Consider the following 18,443-nt stretch of genomic DNA (forward strand, 5'->3'; position numbering starts at 1 on the left):
CAGCCATGTGGGGGCGGACCACTATAGGCGCGCACTGCACGACGCGCGTCAGCGCCGACGCGTCGGCCAATAACCTCGTTCTGCATACTGTTATTTAGAAGCTCTTCTTCTCTATTCTGCGCTCGGTTTGAAGTGTGATCCTCCGCTCAAGTTTAGCCATGGCTGCGCTGTCGGGAGGAGAGATGTGCATCAAATACCTGATGTTTGCCTTCAACCTGGTATTCTGGGTGAGTATAAAGCGAGGAAATGGTTTGTTCTCGCACGCCATGCATCCTGTCTGTGCTCTATGTGTGTGTATGTATGTGAAACTGAGTGAGCTCTGCATGCATGCGCATTGGTGTGAGTGGGGGTTATAGTAAATTAAATTACACGGTGTCCCAGATGCAGAATCGTGCCGAGCGCCCACGGAGTGTCTCGGTTACTTATCAGCGGATATTCTGAATGAATGATTTATGGCACTGGCCACCACTAAACACAAAGTGTCCCAATGTTTGTGGAGACCGGACGGGCTGGAAGAATAATCCCCAGTGGCCAAGTGACCCAGTTCTATCGCACAGACTACACTCTAGAGTTTGCGCGCATGGCATTTTAATAATTGCAGAGAGGCAGTGGGGGCGCTTTATTGTGCTGGAGAATGTGGACAATATAAGAATCATTCAGACCTCTGCTCCACGGAAGAGTTTCTAATGCCAGCCTGCGTGTGTATGTGTCTGTGCATGAACTCTATACGCAGGGTATTTGTGTCCTACTAAGCCTGCTGGGTGTGTCTTACTGTGTCTGTTTGTCTGTGATATACGAGGGTGGTTACAGATGAATGTTTTGCCCTTTTATGAACGTTTCTAATTTGTGCGTCCTTAAATAGAGCTAAAGCCATTCATTACTGCACAGACAGGGATTTCCCACTGTGTGTGTGTGTGAGAGAGAAATTATAAAAACAAACCCAAAAAAAAAAAACTAAAAAAACAACTATTTTAAATCAATATTTTGAATATTTAGAAAATGTCAAAAATAAAATGGTTAATAATTTCTGGGAAATTCACAAATAAATAAAAGCTTCTCCAAGTCAATAAAATGGTTGTTGAGTGTGACTGTTAATGAATCAACAGATTAGTGTAAGTCAATGGGCCTATACTCAGAAAGGCCTGCTCAGACTTCACATCCTCTTGTAAGTGCAGCTGCTTCCTATTTTAGATGGATCAACCAGATAACTCACTAGGGTCTTATCTCAGTCCATACAACTAGAAATCACTTGGCCTGGACCTACGCATGATGCAGACTGTCGTTGTAAAAATCACCAACGTTGCTTTCAATAATAGCAACTTCTGGGTGCAGGAATAGGAAGTAAAGGTGTCCTGTTAACTGTGGTCACACTCGCTTCTAAGCAGTAAATAAGCTGTTAAGCAGGTATTTGTTTTACAAATAGTTTATGTCAGCGTGCCTGAACAGATCCCTCAGGGCTTTATGACTGAAAAGTCACAGACACAAACGTGTATGAAACAGAGAGGGAGGAACACAAGCAGGAATCAGAATCACATACGTAATGGAGATCAGTTTACTGAATAACTGCTCCTCTTGCCACTCCCTAACTGTATAATCAGGTGAGGGCAAGAAGGCGTGTTAGTGAAAAAAACCATATCACTTTCAACTACCTGCGCTTCTACTTCCTCCTGACAAAACATTGTTTACCGAATGGGCACAACGGTTGGTTGTGCAAACTGAATCTACATGGCTAACGCCGGGGGAATTACGTGTTTGAAACGTCTCGTATTTATCTCCAACTTTTTCTTCTGGGTAGGTTCACTTTACTTTTTATCTTGTCGTGGGATATGTGAGACAGACAGGGAAAAAAAACAGGGAGCTTCTTTGAGTAGCATTGTAGGTTTGCGCCACTGTAACGTAAGTAAGGCACTGTACTGGAGTATGAAAGAGAAAAACGCAACAGAAACTATGCACACTGTAAAACAGTTGGTAGGACATGAGAGGAATGCACACGGAAAATTCCCAGCAATACTCCCGCATTGAATAGCCACGCTCTCCAGGTTAAAAATTCACTGCCCTTCTGGCAAGCCTTGTAAGTAAATGCCTGCGTATGCACATTACACAATACGGAAGAGTGCACAGACCGTGTTTGCCGTGTTTGGGGCTATTCTGTTGAAAAAAACAAAAACAAAAAAAACATAATGTGTTGTAAAATACAGCATCGACACAGCTACAATAAGTTCACATGCTACTTTGTGCCAATGTTAAGTACCGATGTTGACGAATAAGAGAACGTGTGAATATATGCTCATCTCTCTCCTTCATTATCGGCCCCATAGTTGAAAAGCATTATTTTTATTTAGATTTGTTGGAAATGTGGTGCTGCATAATTACTGACCTGCGTCCAGATAAATACTATTGATTGTTCTGTTGAGTTGATTAATAGAATTTGCTGAGGAACAAAAGTGTAACTCCTCAGCAATTAGACACCATCAATAAATTATCACTACACGTCATGCACCCAGAATAGAATTTCTCGCCAGTGGAGATGCAAAAACACTGTGTTTGCACATGTATTTGCATACGTGAGTACTGCCGAAACTTTCCCGGACTGAAAGCTGAGGAGGAAAAAACTGGAAGGATGAGACCAGGAGAAGGATACCAGATGGGGCCTGTCAGTGCAGATTTGAAATGATAACTGAATGCAGCTCTGAAGTGTTTTAAATTCAGACAGCTACCAGATAGCCGTTAACTGATATATGATGATTAGGCTGGCAAGTGGGAATACGCGTGAATATGAAGAGGCCAGATGTATGAAAAGTGTTCTGCTTGACTGAACTTTTATTAAACAAACGGCATACAGAATACATTCAGTGCTAATTGCTGTACTGTTTGTGAATCCTTATGTGTTTGTGTGTTTTAGCTTGCAGGCACTGCAGCATTGGCTATAGGCCTGTGGCTAAGATTTGACTCGAAGACCAAAGGCCTGTTTGAAGGACCAGAGTCTCCATATGTGTTTTACTCGGGTAAGATGCTCTCCGTCTCTGTGCAAGAATTTTATCTCAAGATCATTTAATCAAAGTTTGGATTGTGTGAGCTGTATATACTTGTATGGACATGTGCTGTACTGTATGTGTGTGTGTGTGTGTGTAGGTGTATATATCCTGATAGGAGCCGGAGCGCTGATAATGGTGGTGGGCTTTCTGGGATGTTGTGGAGCCATCCAGGAGTCTCCCTGCATGCTGGGACTGGTTTGTAAAACTTGATATTCTTTTCTCTATAGCTCCCCTATAATATTCTATTAATCTCTTTTGAGTTACTAATATACTAAACTAACATAAAACTACTACGTGACTTCACTCTTGTACTTGCAGTACGTAGTTAGCACGGTTTGTACTAACCTTGAGCTCACTTGAGAAATATGTGATGTTTACTAGAAGAGAAATCTCTGTATCGCTCCCTGTGCCCTGCCCCCGTCTGGCCATAATCTTCTTGGACTAAATCTCTTACGGGAGGAGGAGCCTATGAAAATTGGGTTCAGCTACACTCAGCTGACCTTACATGCTCAAACATGCCATGTTTCTCAAAAGGCACGCACAAAAGCTGGAATGGAAACAAACAATCACCTGAGTTTAATTTTGTCTCCTCTTTCACAGTTCTTCTTCTTCCTGCTAATCATTTTCGCCATCGAGGTTGCTGCAGGAATCTGGGGATTTTCCAACCAGACCAAGGTAACTTAATAAGTGGACACTAATTGTAACGCTAAACTGTAACACAAACAACACAAGTTACAAGCACTTTTAGATACGCTGGACAGTATGCCAGAGGTGACACCATAAGGACAGGTACCAAGCCAAAAATCTGTCTGGGGTAGAGATGATTTTACTCATTGTGTAGTCTGGCACATGGATTACATGAATGTATTGTAATTACAGTAATTGTATTTTATATAGTGGGGTAAAAAGTACCCTGGAAACTAGCATCAAATGGCAGAGTAAATGTACTTAGTTACTTTACACCTATGACTATGTAGAAATATTCTATTTATGCGCCTCAGTGTGATAAATAACATTTTCCTGACTTGCTTCTGTGTCGCAGGTGGCGGCTGACATCACAGATTTCTACATGCAGACGTACAACAAGTACAAGGAAACACGAGATGAGAGTCTCAAACAGACCCTGCAGGTTATTCAAACCGAGGTGAGCTACTGTATGTCTGATCCCCACTTCTGCTTCAATCTTAATTCAGGATTTACCGATTTTATCGAAAGAGAATTTGTCACAAAATGTACTTTCAGGAAAATGCAGTATATTCCCATGAGAATCTGTTTTTCTGCCCGTGCAAATCTAGCAACAGTATTTTCCATGATGTCGACGATTACCTTGAAAGAGAAAGTTCAGCATTCTTTAAGAAGTACTTTTTTTCTCAACTGTGAGGCAATTACTTTAGCTTAGCATGGCACACCATCAACTCTAAATCTCACACATTAACGTGATGTCTTTTTTAATTAATGCCGACACAGAAATGGAATGAAAATTCTTATTCTAGAGGGAGGTATGTGCTCTCTTGGGCAACCTCACACTGTGAACTAAAAACTGAACCAACCAAAACTACTCCTAGAACAAACCTAAAAAGACGCATGTTGTTTGCTTCTGCAAGTCATCTTGTTCTCTTTTGTGTATGTTTACAGCTGAACTGTTGCGGTCCAAGGGGTATGGCTGTAGAAACTGAAAAGGACACTTGTCCCAAAGGCGAGGGACTTGATGAGTTCATTATTAAGGTACAGTTCTGATGCATGTGTGTATAGATAAGACCCAAACGCAACCAGGTACTTCAGCCAAGAGACAAAGAATGAAAAGGGATGGTTTAATATGGGAAACCATCTATAAAAATCTAACAGATGTCAGACATGCTTCACCCATGTCATGTCAAATACTTAACGACGGTCTCATGTCTGTCACAAGTTTATCAGTCTTCCCTTAGCAAACTAATTCCCTCAGCCTCCTTGCAGTGTTACTATGGCAACAATGGTTTACTGGAGCCTGCACACTCTCAGGCTGTCTGTTATGAATGTCATACCACGAGTCACGTTCAGCAAAGGCTTTTTTTAAAGGAATCATGCTTATCTGTTGCAGGCCTGTCCTGAGGTAATTGACAAGGTGTTCGACTCCAAGCTACACATCATAGGAGGAGTAGGCATCACCATTGGAGTTGTTATGGTGAGTTTACAACTGGCGTTACGGGAACTCATCAAATTTCTATGACTGCGGCCCTGGACGACGAACACAAAGCAGACATGAGCTAACTCAAACACAAGTAATGTACCCCTCTCTCTCTCTCTCTGTCTTCCAGGTGTTTGGGATGATCTTCAGCATGCTCTTGTGCTGCGCCATCAGGAAGTCTCGGGAGGTGGTGTGACACCCGCCATCACACACCCTGAAGCCCTCTTTAATGTTGCATGATGTCATTCCTGGAGTCACGTGACTCTCCACTGCCAATAGAAACACTGCTTGTTCAAGGGGGATAACCTAAACTAAGCTGGGTGCAGGTACTTCTGGTTACGTCAGCTCTAACTGTGCTGCTTAGAAAAACTTAGGGGCCACCTTCCTGGACTAGATAGATGCGATGTGAATATTAGACCCAACTATAGAATGAGTGTCATCTGTGCTTCAGTGGCAATGTAGTATGGAAATGTGTAATTTTGTGGTAATTTCACTGGAATCAGTGTTTGTGAACTGCTAATTATCTAAACAAAAAGTCACACTGTTGTATACTGGTCACATTTCTGCTATCACTTGAGGGGTACCTACTGGCAACAACAGTAATGGTCCAGGGCCAAAAACAAAAGGCAAACACTATCACATCAGCACAGTACAGCAGTAGCCCATGCTACAGTTCCTTTTACTTACAAGTAAAATCATAGTAGCCAACTGCAGAGCTGTGAAATGCAGTGACTGTGGTTTTACCAGCATCATGGTTCCTCCATTGTAATGACATTTTGTTTGCTCCTTTCCCCATCTCCCAACTTGTTTTCAAAATGCCTTTAAATTTTTCGTGACATTTTGTATATGTTTTTTTTATTTGGAAGATTTTTAGTGTATATATGGTACAGGCAGTTTGTTGGTGTATTTTATAATGCCGTCTTTATTTTCCAGAGATTAGGTTGATTTATACCATATGCACCGTGTTTCACAGAGGCAAAAATTAACTGTGAGAACCAAATAAACTAAAACTGACCGAGTTGAGACTGAGGTTATTTTAATCAGGCTTGCAATCACCACCGCTATCCAGGTTTGGTTAAGCTGTGCACGATACAGGCGGCATGGAGGGGTTAGAAAAGCGTGGGAGTCTCGATAAGACTGACAGCAAAATTCAAGTTCGTTTCCACGTGTGCAGTGGAAAAAAACATTCTGAGAACCCCCCCCCCTTGATATTAGTGACCGTCAATTGTGACTCATGCAGAGCACAAACAAACTTTGTTTCTGAGATATCCAATCTCGATTAATTTATGGAAAATTTGTGTTCGAAAGTAAGTACACAGCCATTACGGTAAACAATGCGGTTTAAGTATGGCTGTGAGTCTAGTTAATGTCAAAGTGACTCACCATTTCCTCTAAAAGAGAGGTCAAAATACAGTTTGTGTTCCTCTGATTAAAGCATGAGGAAGTTAACTGTGATTTGGTTGTTGACAGTCGGGTGTTGCCCCCTTTAAACACCTCTCCCCCACTATGGAGATAACACTGATTATGAAGAGGAAATGTGTACATATTTGTCAGGCGACGTGTCCATGTTGTTCAGTGTTTATGCTTTTTGTTGTGTAACACAGTGTTGTGGGCAAGGAAAGGGGAAACTGAGATAAGAAAGAAATTTTGGAATCAGGCCAACGCTTGATTTAATAATAACTGCACATTCTGTACTTTATACAGATTAACAGCAAGTTATTTTGTTTCATTTGAATTAGTATTACTAAATGTAGCTTTGATTCAAGACAGGGTAAACACACTAACATTTTATCGGCCTATAAACTGTTACACCACAACACTCCTGGTGTTTAACTCTCAGACTTGAATAATAAATGTATTGACCTGTACAGACAAAAAATAGTCCCCATAATAAAATTTAGCTTTTAAGTGCAACCTAATTATTCCCAACTTTTGAAAGGTACCTGACGGAAAAGTTGATTGTGTCTTTCATCTTAGCACAAAACGTAATCTCAGTCGTCAGCTTCGTCCTCTGTGTCCTTCCAGGAAGTGTTTGTGAGTCTGTGTGATTTTGAGTGTAAGGCAGTGTGTGGAGCACGCAGCACGGTGTCCACCCGGAGGAGACTTGTGACACACTGCAGAACAGCCAGAAGCAACTGGTATTTACAGGAGACAGATTCGAGGCCCAAGCCCAACATAAAAGCTTCTGATAACACGTCACCCTTCCTATAACAATGTAAGCTTAGTTTACCACTCTCTAGAGGACCTTTATTCTGCATAGGGCTTGTGTTGGGTTCTTGTTTATCTACCAGACTGAAAGGGTGGAAATGATTTTGAGTAAAACTCATGACCCTAGTTTGAGTCTGGAGGAAATGTCGCAGACTGTGGGAGTAAATCTGTCGGGGAACGCTCAATAGGGCCTTGGCCAAGAGCTGGGAAACAGGAATACCTACATTTGTGTATTCAGAAACTGAGCTACTGCAACCGTGTTGGAGGAGGGCATGGCTTAGGAGAAACTCAAATGTCCCACCTGCAGATATCATACAACCTGGCTCTAACTCACATTCATGAAGGGGGTATACACTGGAGGATGTGAATGTGGTGCTGTCAGTCTGGTTGTATGTATGTACGGATGTGAATTTGTGTGATTGCAAGGTTGTTTTTGATGCTGTTGTCACACGTATCGGCTCCCAAGTTGTACGTAGCACACGGATGGCATCTCGAAATGCACATACATACTGTTCTGTCTGCCCTTCTCCTGGGGCACAGATTACCAGACTACAGGGTTTGAATACGGTCCTGTCTTCTGAATCATGGAAAGCCACATGGACACATCTGTGGATACAGAAAACAACATCTGTTAATCAAACCCTATCAATCATAGCCCTGTTGGTATGTATAAATACACATTCACATTTGCATGAGAAGAGGAGGCATGTTTTCTTACCTATGGGCTCCCAGCAGTATTGGTCGGCAAAAAGTCAGTGCAGCAACATGCTTTGGTTCAATCGCCCAACAGTCTGAGACCGGCGTGGCCCCACTTAGCTGGGCAAAGAGAGAAATCTCCTCTTCACTGACACACTCTACAAAGCACATCTCTGCCTGTGTGGCCAAGGCGAGGACAGCAGCAGACTGTTTCACTGTAGACAAAAGTACAGACACACCCAAAGTCTTCAGACTTGCAATAATGCACTCTAGTGACCTTTCCGACCAGGCATTAAAGTCCAGTATACTTCTTTCCTCCATCAGTCCAAGCACTTCTCCTGTGTTAAACAATTTTGGCTGCAGGGACCCAGTAAAGACTACAGCTTTAATTGGCTGGTGGTCGATCTGAGGGCACGGCGTAGCAAAGTCCCGATGAATTATCTGCCCCTCAATCAAACGGGAAGTGCCAATGGGGAAGCCTGATACAGCTGTATGCAGTGCAGGGAAGTTGTCATCTAAAAACTGAAGACAGAATGAAGGTGACTTGTTTTTATATTTCCAGTTATGTAGCAGTTCACACGTAAGGTCACTAATAAAGTCGCAGTGCACAAAACCAAGACGTGTATGAAAGAAAGATGCCAGCAGCTCTTTCATGCAGCCATTTGTGTGAGTTGATGATTGTGTTTTCGCAGTGAAGTCCTCCCATGAAATGCAACATCCATAAGGGACCACTTCCATAGCAATGAGATCATCCAAGTCTTTCAGCGCAAATGCTAGCAGTTTGTCAGCCAAGTGTCTGGCAGTGGCAGTCTCTGCTGCTTCTGTGGAATTGTAAGAGCTAGACACATTAGGCTCCTTGCTGACTGTTGTATGAATCATCCGTAGTAGTGACGCCAACAGGAGGACAAAGGTCTTGGATCCATCGCCTGTAACAGTGCTGTGCTTCCAGACACACTCCACCACCATCCTAATTAATGTGAAGAGAACACAAGTACATTACGAGACACTAGACAAAAGAGAATAACAGGTAGTAAAGTAAATGTACTGTATACGTGTTAACCTGGCTATTGGATGCTCTAGCTGCAGGGCTGTGAGAATGCGTGTCCCGCTGCGGCTCAACATCGCCTGTCCTGTGTCTCTGGTGAACAGCACCTGTCCTCCTTCAGGGCCAAAACTGCGGAGGATCACTGCCTCCAGGACAGATACTGTCTGTAGGACATGCTTCACGTGGAGATGCTCCATTATCACAACGTAAGAGGCCCACACCCTGAAATGTATAAATAGGCAAGTGTTTAAGCTGTCGGTAGCAAAAAAATAAGTTTATATTATATTATATATGCAACAGCATCACATCACATTTTTATTCATGCTGTGAAAGGCAACCAAACAAAACCTAATAAAGACATCTATATATATATATATATATACGCAAACACACGCACACACTGCCTGGCCAAAAAAAAAGTCGCCACCTGGATTTAACTCGCTTAATTAAGGGATTTGGGACTTCTTGGCTGGCAGTTGACCAGACAGCTTTGATAAGAAATAAGAGGATATGACTCTGGATGTGGTTAGATCCTGCCAAAGTGAGACAGCGCTGGGAACCGTGAAGATGAAGTGCTAGAAGTGTTAAGTATGGATGTTGATAGCTGAACGCAATGTGAATTCAGTAGGTTAACCATCATCCTCTGCCCTCAAACCTCCCAAACCAACTGAAAAACAAGCGTTATGGGACTGATTAGGAAGGTCGTGGGGCATAGAGTTAGTTTGAGGTCTATGTTATGGCTGCACTGTACCATATCACTACATCCATTCATTCGTCTTCTGTAACCGCTTGTCCCGTGAAGGGTCGAGGGGGTCTGCTGGAGCCTATCCCAGCTGTCATCGGGCGAGAGGCGGGGTACACCCTGGACAGGTCGCCAGTCTATCGCAGGGCTAACACAGAGAGACAGACAGCCATTCACACTCACATACACACCTATGGCCAGTTTAGCAATTACCAATTCACCTAACGAGCATATCTTTGGACGGTGGGAGCCTCATCAATGCTAACCATTAAAGACTAATCTCTCTGTTTATTGCAGTCCGACTGAAAGATATATTTTTTTCTAATAGCTAACGCCAATGCCCGACGGTCGTCAGTGTACACTTTGCTGAGGTCTAGTCATGTGCCGTTGTATTTTTTCTGCTGGTCTTCTTCTGGTGTCATAAATGTCAGAACTGTTCGGCAAAACTTCATTCTTATCACTATGACAACGCTTGCAACTTTAGCATTCGCTAGCTAGTCTTACAATGCACTCAACTCAACAGCGGTTTGGGTAAGCTCCCTTTATTAGACCTGTTATGAGACCATAAGGCATAAATTAAAACACAGTTCCCTGGTCACGGAGAAAAAAATGACTTATTTCTTTAAAATAACAAAAAGAATGTGTCGAAGAGAACTCACCACCGCCAGTCCAACAGGAACGCTCTCCTCTGTCTCCTAGAAACAAGGCTTCTTCTGTGGTTGACGTGCTAAACAGATCAGAGGCGACGGCCGCCACCTAGCGTGTCGAGGAGGAATTGTTTTCTTACACGTAAAATACAAACGGACCTGTTAAACAGTGTTTGTGTTGTGTGTATGCTCTAGTAAACAGAGGGATTTTCCCCTAGTATTCATATATATTTTTTCCTTTTTGCATATATATGTTTAACTATAACATGGTTTGTATTTATGATTATTTATGTGTGAAAATGGATCTGTAAATGTGACCATTTTAATGTTTATGTGCATAATTTATCTGCAGACTGGCCCTGCATTTATGATGTGTTAACATAAAAATTGCAAGCTAATTGAGATTTCCAAAGACGCCATGCCACAGTAAAGCCAAGGGGTAAATAATTAGATTAATCATGACTGATTTTCCATTATCTGTCAATTTCATTTAGCGTTATTGTGCTGTTTTGTTGGTTTTATGTCACACTGTCCCATCTAATTGGGAAAATCAGTGCTAATAGTATTTTACATTATTATATAATGCCTACAGTCTCCATAGAATTAGACTTTGAATATTAGTGGCAATGTAGTGTGTGTGTCTGTTTGCATTGTCTTGCACTGTATGTTATATTTGTAATTTGTTCTCAGGTCTCACTTGTGAAAAAACATTTTAAATGTGTTATCAGTAAACAAAGGCCAAAAATAGGTATTACAGCCCAGGTTAAACAGCATGCACTTGTAATCCAGTGAGTTTAAGAAGTTATAATGAATGCTCTAAAATGTTTGTCATAGTCCATATTTCTATATATCACAAATTATGTGGAGATCCATCTACTTCAGCCCATCCCCCTCGACCCCTCTCTTTCCCTTTGTCTCATCCCTCCTTCTGTACAGTATCTCTGGAACCTCAAGGTGAACTAGGGAGGGGGGGTCGGAACCTGATCTCCGTGTTGCTGCAGAAACCACATCCTAAGTTTCTAAATGAGGCAACATCATCTATACATAGATGATGTGAGACAGTTCTGCGGCTACTGCCAGATGTACAGACGCACGCACACAAACACACACACACATACGGAGCTGTCCACTCTGAATGTAAATGTCCTCTATTGCTGAACTCTCAGTATGCTAACGAGCTTTTTAAAAAGCCATGTCACTACACCAATGAATATGCATCAGTGGCCCGTTGAGGGTGACCTGTAGGGATGGGACAGAGGTTACAAGAGGTGGGGCGTCAGATAGGACCAGCGCTCCCGTGGGATCTGAATGGACAGAAAAGAACACATTCACCCCAACACTTACCACAGACACACGCAAGAGGGGAAGCAGCAGACGATAACTAAGCGGCACCCCCAACCCTATCTTGTCCCACCCTCCCTCTCTCTCTCTCTCTCTCTCTCTCTCTCTCGCTCTCCATCCAGCTTTCACGCACCTGCAATGTTCTTCTCAACTGGTGAGGCACAAAAACAAAAAGGCAACGTGCCGGTGCATACCTTGCCTCACTTTTTTTCTCCACCTCGATCCTCCTCCTCCTATCCTCCTCCTCCTCCTCCTACTCCTCTTCCTCCTCTTCCTCCTCCTCCACCACCTCTCTGTAAAGAAAAGCAGGACCTGTTAGTCTGAATACTGCTGCCGGGGCGGCTGAGTACAGGTACGTCTCTGGTTCCTACTAAATTTTCTTTTTATTTCATCAATTGTAATGACTTTATTTTATTTTTATCTCCACTGTGCTAAGTGAATAGCACTATGTAAAAACTCACAAATGGGATAATGATGACAAGAAATAATAATACATTCTGAGCAGGATTACTAGATAGAGACTAAGGTACAATAACACTAGCACTACAAGTAATCAATTCATTTGTAATTTCTGTTTCAGAGATTTTCTTTTGATTCCACAAAAAATGACTCTCTGAAGGTTGAAAAAATTCAGATGAAAGGCTGAAAACAAAGAATTTCTTTCTGGCAGTATCTTAAAATTCTCATTTTAGAGACACTATACAATATATTATACCATAATGCGTTGGCAAAGTGGTTGGTTGAGGCTCAAACATAGTTTTTGTCACCAATACTGCTGCCATCTATTTATTTTTTTTTTTTTTTTGACAGGGCAATTTATGTATTATAAAATAAGTATTTATCACTTTCACAAAAATACATCCAAATCCGAAATATTACCTTAAGTACATGATAACATGAACAGTATTAGGGAACCGTAACTGTTTCCTTTGGGTGTATGTTGAATTGTCTTTGCTCCTGCAGCTGTTAGTGTATCAGTGATGGTTTCTGTTTGAACAATACTGGCGTATTACAATGCAAATGCAAACTTAAAATGAGATCACAGGGTGCTCGGGTGCGTGATCCCATCTGCTGATTCAGTCCCGGATACTCAATAGCTGTGATGTCTGCAGAATAGAAAATAACACACTGAAACAATTTTTTTTTTATTATTATTATTATTTTTAATTTGGGGGTCAAATTGTGGGATTGACACTTTCCTCCTGTTTAGTTTGTTTGGCCCGCACTAAGCATGACCTTGGCACATGATTCTCACCTCTGGCAGCTCAGTGTGGAACAGCAGAGGTCCACGCCTGACGTTTCAACCCCCTGCCTCAGCACCACACCTCCATGTCAGCAAGTTTGGCAGAGACAGCAGCTTTCAGATCCTGTGTTCAAGTGTTATTGCCAGGCCAGCAGAAACAGGAGGAGAAGTTATTTGACACTGAGTGTCTATAAGCACATTATTGCTTTAAATATCTGATCAATAGCATTTATGAAAACTCTATCCTAGTGTGTATGTATGCTTATGTGCTTTGTTTGGGTGGTTCTTCAAATTCAAATTTATACAGCTGTAACAATTTCAGGTTTTTCTTTAAATCTCATGTGCATCTTGGGATTGTTTTAGAGCTGAAGTATGTTTTTTTTTTTTTTTCTCAGTTTCTGTGCCAGTTTAAATCTGGATCCACAGCCACTACCTAAATAATGACTGGGAGTCTCCGAGCCGCACCGAGCACCTCATCAACCCCTACTCATTCACCAAATGCAACAAACACCCCAGGCCAAAAACAATCAGGAAGCCACAATGCCAGCAAGTTCATGAATGAACTACACAGCATCCACAGTGAGTTGGACATCTAACTTTATGTTTACACACAAACATATTGGCACATCATTTACAGTATGTATGGTCCCTTTTTCTTAGGACTACGTTTTCATTAGTGTCTGATGATTTTCTGACTTTGAATCACTCAAGATGGTTAATGACACTTTATGTGATAGATTTCGTGCAAATTATTTGTTTTTATAAAAGTTTCCAGCTGTGGAGGTGAAGCTGTAGCTTGACATGGTTTGCATTCAGACTTAAGCTGCAGCTATGGTGCTATGGATATGCTCAGCTGTTATCATTTGAACTAATGTTTTAACAACACACCACAAGACTTTCACAATCAGTGACAAGTGTGTCTTGGAAAGTCTGCAGTCAAAAACCGATGGTGGTGGTGAACCAGCAGACACGGCCGAGGATCCACTGACTCGCTCTAGTCGAAACCAGCGGCAATCTACTATAATTGCATCGTAATGTAGCTCAGTCTTTCTCCATTTGTCAGAGGATATGAAAACATTGTTACCAGCAACACAGAACCTACTGAAAGGTTTCGCCAAAAAGTTTCCATACAGATCGAAGCGAATAAGTGAATAATTTAGGTATAATTATGGAGGTTTCTGGCACGTAAGGGAATTAAATGTCATTTTAAAATACATGGAAATGTAGATTGTAAACTGTAAATTGTAAATGCAAATTAAAATCTTCAAGATCTGAGGTTTGAATGATCCTTTAGAAAACTCTTCTCAATAACTATACTTTACAGAAAATATTATCTGTATTTTTCCACTCAGATGGAGGACTACAGTAGGATGAGACAACTAAATCACAAATATTCCTCTTGAAGACACCTGGAGTGTATGTGAACGTATTCTCGAATAGGAAAAGGGCTACACTGCATATGAAATGTCCTGACATGTTTTAGCTCTAATGGGACAAATAGACCAAGGGTTACATTTAAAAATCAATGCAAAGCAGTTTTAGTCCTGGTAAAAGTACATTATCAGATAAAACACTATCTTCATTGATATTTGGTGTACTTCAGAGTTACCAGATGTGGCTGTGTATACTGCTTGTAACACTATGTACATGTAAAGTATGATGGAAAAATCCAAATGGTATAAAGATCAAGACTCCCGCAGCACCTTTAGTACATGGAACAACTATATTAGACTGACACGTTTCGGCTCGTAGCCTTCATCAGGGAAAAATCCAAATTGCAAGTCATAATGGATTTTAATATCACTTGATACTGCAGATATATATCGCTTCAAGGACAATGTCCATCAAGAAGAACGTACAGGAGCTGGACAATTAAAAACACCTGAATCTGCACCTTCCTGATGGAAGCAATATCGGCTTGGATTCCTCTGCATTTCCCAGTGTAATAATGTGTACCCAATATTTTGTTCAATTTGTGTATGATATGATTCATGTATGGAAAAAAACTATTTGAGGGGAAATTACTTGGAGAACATTCAGAGTTTAAGTGGCTTACTGAAAAGAGAGTGTGTGTGAAATATTTATGTATCAACCGTTTTTTATGCGTGTGCGTTTTTCTGCATTTGCAGTGCCATCGTGGGCCGTCGCTGCCCTCTGTACGGTGATTTTGTGCGTGGCCCTGACATGTGCCGCATGTGTGTGGAAAAAGTGCTTGAAAAAGAAGGACAAGGACAAAGAGAAGGACAAGAAAAAGGGGAAAGAGAAGAGCAAGGGAGGCTTTGACACCGAAATGGATGAAGGTTACAAAGAGGTAGACCACACACACACAAACACGCACACTAAAAGTCTCCCCCTGCATTGTCCTTGCAATGTATCACAGTCCTGACATCCGGGTCACCCAGGACGAGTAAAACTGTCGGAGCACGTTAAGACTAATGGGTGTTTTGCACATCCTTCATGTTAAAGTAAAAGTTGAGAAGAGCTGGAGTTGTCCTGAAGGGTTGGACTTGGCGTCAAGGATGTCACTTTTTGATTTACACACACTGACCTAACCTAAGATTGTTAACATCGCCTTCATTTGCGTCTGGCTGCTTTACAATATACTAAAAGGACACGGCATGAATAGCTGCTCCACAAGTCGTGAGACGGGTTACTTGTAAAGCTATATTTTCTACCTGCATGTTTGTGTGTGTGCGTGCAGACCTCGAAAGGTGAACTTAACAAAGAAACAGAGCTGTCAGACAATGAGCCCAAGGAGGACGAGAAGCTGGGCCGACTACATTTCACGTTAGACTACAACTTCACAGAGAACACAGTGAGCAGCTCCTATTCACTCTGACACATTTTGGAGACCATCTGCCCGCTTTAAAATGTCACATTTTGATGCTTTGTTTTTCCCAATTAGTCAGATTCTCTTCTCTTATTATTACTTTCCTCTGCTATCACATTGTAGTTGGTGGTAGGTATCTTGCAGGCTGCAGAACTTCCTGCAATGGACGTGGGAGGTAGCTCTGACCCGTACGTTAAACTCTTTCTGCTCCCGGACAAAAAGAAAAAGTTTGAAACCAAAGTCCATAGGAAAACTCTAGAACCAAGCTTCAATGAGACTTTTACATTTAAGGTAAGTTTAATAAACCAACAAACATAAAAATGAAGGTTCATCCTAACTTGGGGCACTTTCTACACGATACAGTTCAAATAAATGCATCTGGGTTGTGTTCTGCTCTGTAGGTACCGTACACTGAGCTGGGCGGCAAGACTCTGGTGATGACTGTGTACGACTTTGACCGTTTCTCAAAACACGACGCCATCGGAGCTGTGAAGATACTGATGAGCGGTGTGGACTTCAGCCAGTCTCTGCAGGAGTGGAGGGATCTGCAGAAGGCAGAGAAGGAGGAGGTGTGAACATGCAGTGAGAGAGAGGAAGGGGTTGAACTTGAATAGCTGCATCAATTAGGTTTTTACAGAATTGTCAATTTGAGGGATAACTCGTCTGTTTTAAATGTGTTTCTTTTTAGTTAGGGAAAAAATGTGACTAGTACTTTTTTTTTTATTTGCACTTTATTTTAAAACCAAGAACACTGCACAGAATAGTAACCTTTCAAAGCATGTCTGTCTAAGAGAAAGACTGCAGCCCATTGTGAAAATGTTTTTAAATTTTTGTTTCAGAAAGACAAGTTAATACACATTCATTTTTTGTTTCTGTGCATCAGAGTGAGAAGCTCGGGGACATATGTTTGTCCTTGAGGTATGTGCCTACAGCAGGGAAGCTGACAGTGGTGATTCTGGAGGCCAAAAATCTGAAAAAAATGGACGTGGGCGGATTATCAGGTGAGTCAAGCAGCAAGAAGTCTGGATTCACATAAGAGTTAATTTCTTTCCTGTTGCTTAATATCTTCAAGATGTTATTTATTTTTTTACATCCAACTTCCAGGCGTGTCGAATCCTTTTTATAATCCCTGTAAACTCCGGCAGTAATAAGAAAAATGTAGTGTATTTTACAGTATCACTATTTGCACTCTAAGTATGCCAGATTGCGCATTAAGGTCCTATAATCACATTTTTAGTAGTGTGTCCACTTTCAAGCAGTTTCTATTTAAGGAAAATCAGGAACTACCACAATACACATTGTGTTTCACTGATGGAATACCTGCATCGGTGCCAGGCTGTTGGCCCGGTGCTCTGACATAAAACCTGCCTGTTCTCTCCACCAGACCCTTATGCTAAGATCCACTTAATGCAGAATGGCAAAAGACTCAAGAAAAAGAAAACAACGATAAAGAAGAACACTTTGAACCCTTACTACAACGAGTCTTTCAGCTTTGAAGTGCCATGTGAACAAATAGAGGTACACATATTTGTATGTGCACACACATACACACAAATACAGCTGTCAGGCATTAATATATTTGTGTTGTGCATTTCCATTTGTAGAAGGTGCAGGTAGCAGTGACTGTGCTGGACTATGATAAGATTGGGAAGAATGATGCCATCGGGAAGTTGCTGCTGGGCAGTAACAGCGCCGGCACTGAGCAACGCCACTGGGCAGACATGCTGGCTAACCCTCGACGGCCAATAGCCCAGTGGCACAGCCTCCAGCCAGAGGATGAAGTCAACGCGCTAATTTCCAACAAGAAATGAAGCCCGTTGGATAATGACAACCAGCATTTACTTCAGCTACTTCCAATTTATGTTGCTACCTCTCCTCTAATTTCCCTTTAAAACGTTAAGCCTCTTACCTGAGTAAACATACCCAATGATACCCTGCTTTACCACTGACACCATCAAAGTCACTATTACAGACTATAAGCTTTCTTCTTTCAGTAAGTCCTTCCTCCTGCTTCTACCTAAACTGTTATTTTAAACAAATATATATCACTATGTACAGTGCTATTAAAATAAATATGATATTTTTAAACTTGTGCATCATCTGTTCTTCGTTATTCAGCATTTACATGACACTGATAGTGTATAAACAGAGTCGACCTGCAGAGGGAGACAACCCAAAGCACAGAAATGAAAAGAGATCCCCGTATGAGTGCATTTATGTCTCGATTGTCATAACAACTTAAATGATTGGTCCTTAATTCATAACTTCAACATCTTACAACAGAAATAACACTGAAAGGAGCTATGATAGCGCTCTAATTATGGTGTTGGAGCAACGCCCAGAAGGAGAGGAAAGCCTAGATGATGTCTTGGCATCATAATTTGTGGACTGATTTCTCTGCAGCATCACAGCCAAGGTGGTGAGAAAACAGGGCAAATTTTCAGCAATAATGTTTTCTCTCTCTTCTTGATCTTTATTTTAAATAGAAT

The 18,443-nt window shown here is 41.6% G+C and overlaps 4 protein-coding genes across 5 annotated transcripts; 2 read left to right on the forward strand and 2 right to left on the reverse strand.

Annotated features, from left to right (window-relative positions):
- Positions 1 to 69: 69 nt before the first annotated feature.
- Positions 70 to 6,220, forward strand: cd9a (CD9 molecule a). Of its 2 annotated transcripts, none has more exons than XM_084555189.1 (8): positions 70 to 227; positions 2,903 to 3,005; positions 3,133 to 3,230; positions 3,636 to 3,710; positions 4,078 to 4,179; positions 4,671 to 4,760; positions 5,116 to 5,199; positions 5,333 to 6,220. In XM_084555189.1, the coding sequence occupies exons 1-8, from the start codon at positions 159 to 161 to the stop codon at positions 5,396 to 5,398; spliced, it is 687 nt and encodes a 228-aa protein (XP_084411315.1). In that variant the 5' UTR covers positions 70 to 158; the 3' UTR covers positions 5,399 to 6,220. The 2 variants fall into 2 exon arrangements, with proteins under 2 accessions (XP_084411315.1, XP_084411316.1); XM_084555190.1 differs by lacking the exon at positions 70 to 227 and adding an exon at positions 1,417 to 1,791.
- On the reverse strand, positions 5,332 to 8,091 carry LOC311496211 (uncharacterized protein; the record flags this gene model as incomplete). The annotated part of the gene is made up of 2 exons (XM_084555974.1): positions 5,332 to 8,038; positions 8,088 to 8,091. The coding sequence occupies 2 exons, from the start codon at positions 8,089 to 8,091 to the stop codon at positions 7,194 to 7,196; spliced, it is 849 nt and encodes a 282-aa protein (XP_084412100.1). The 3' UTR covers positions 5,332 to 7,193.
- Positions 7,918 to 9,368, reverse strand: bbs10 (Bardet-Biedl syndrome 10). Its single transcript, XM_084555188.1, has 2 exons — positions 9,167 to 9,368; positions 7,918 to 9,073 (listed from the first exon to the last, which is right to left on the reverse strand). Exons 1-2 carry the CDS (start codon positions 9,346 to 9,348, stop codon positions 8,125 to 8,127), a joined length of 1,131 nt encoding a protein of 376 aa, XP_084411314.1. The 5' UTR covers positions 9,349 to 9,368; the 3' UTR covers positions 7,918 to 8,124.
- A 4,059-nt stretch (positions 9,369 to 13,427) lies between these two features.
- LOC311495565 (synaptotagmin-A-like) lies at positions 13,428 to 17,858 on the forward strand. The gene is made up of 8 exons (XM_084555059.1): positions 13,428 to 13,703; positions 15,254 to 15,435; positions 15,826 to 15,939; positions 16,078 to 16,245; positions 16,356 to 16,523; positions 16,838 to 16,955; positions 17,339 to 17,472; positions 17,559 to 17,858. Exons 1-8 carry the CDS (start codon positions 13,565 to 13,567, stop codon positions 17,763 to 17,765), a joined length of 1,230 nt encoding a protein of 409 aa, XP_084411185.1. The 5' UTR covers positions 13,428 to 13,564; the 3' UTR covers positions 17,766 to 17,858.
- The last annotated feature ends 585 nt before the right edge of the window (positions 17,859 to 18,443 follow it).

This window comes from Chelon labrosus (assembly GCF_963514085.1).
Source record: "Chelon labrosus genome assembly, chromosome: 11".
NCBI classification, from domain to species: Eukaryota; Metazoa; Chordata; class Actinopteri; order Mugiliformes; family Mugilidae; genus Chelon; species Chelon labrosus.

Excerpts from the sequence above, each read along its gene's own strand:
- LOC311495565 (XM_084555059.1), top strand. The coding sequence starts at position 13,565 with ATGACTGGGAGTCTCCGAGCCGCACCGAGCACCTCATCAACCCCTACT. Across the intron at positions 13,704-15,253 it reads TGAACTACACAGCATCCACA|TGCCATCGTGGGCCGTCGCT; the intron begins GTGAGTTGGACA and ends CTGCATTTGCAG. Across the intron at positions 16,246-16,355 it reads ATGAGACTTTTACATTTAAG|GTACCGTACACTGAGCTGGG; the intron begins GTAAGTTTAATA and ends TCTGCTCTGTAG.
- bbs10 (XM_084555188.1), bottom strand. The coding sequence starts at position 9,348 with ATGGAGCATCTCCACGTGAAGCATGTCCTACAGACAGTATCTGTCCTG. Across the intron at positions 9,074-9,166 it reads CTAGAGCATCCAATAGCCAG|GATGGTGGTGGAGTGTGTCT; the intron begins GTTAACACGTAT and ends CACATTAATTAG.
- cd9a (XM_084555189.1), top strand. The coding sequence starts at position 159 with ATGGCTGCGCTGTCGGGAGGAGAGATGTGCATCAAATACCTGATGTTT. Across the intron at positions 3,231-3,635 it reads CTCCCTGCATGCTGGGACTG|TTCTTCTTCTTCCTGCTAAT; the intron begins GTTTGTAAAACT and ends CCTCTTTCACAG. Across the intron at positions 5,200-5,332 it reads TCACCATTGGAGTTGTTATG|GTGTTTGGGATGATCTTCAG; the intron begins GTGAGTTTACAA and ends TCTGTCTTCCAG.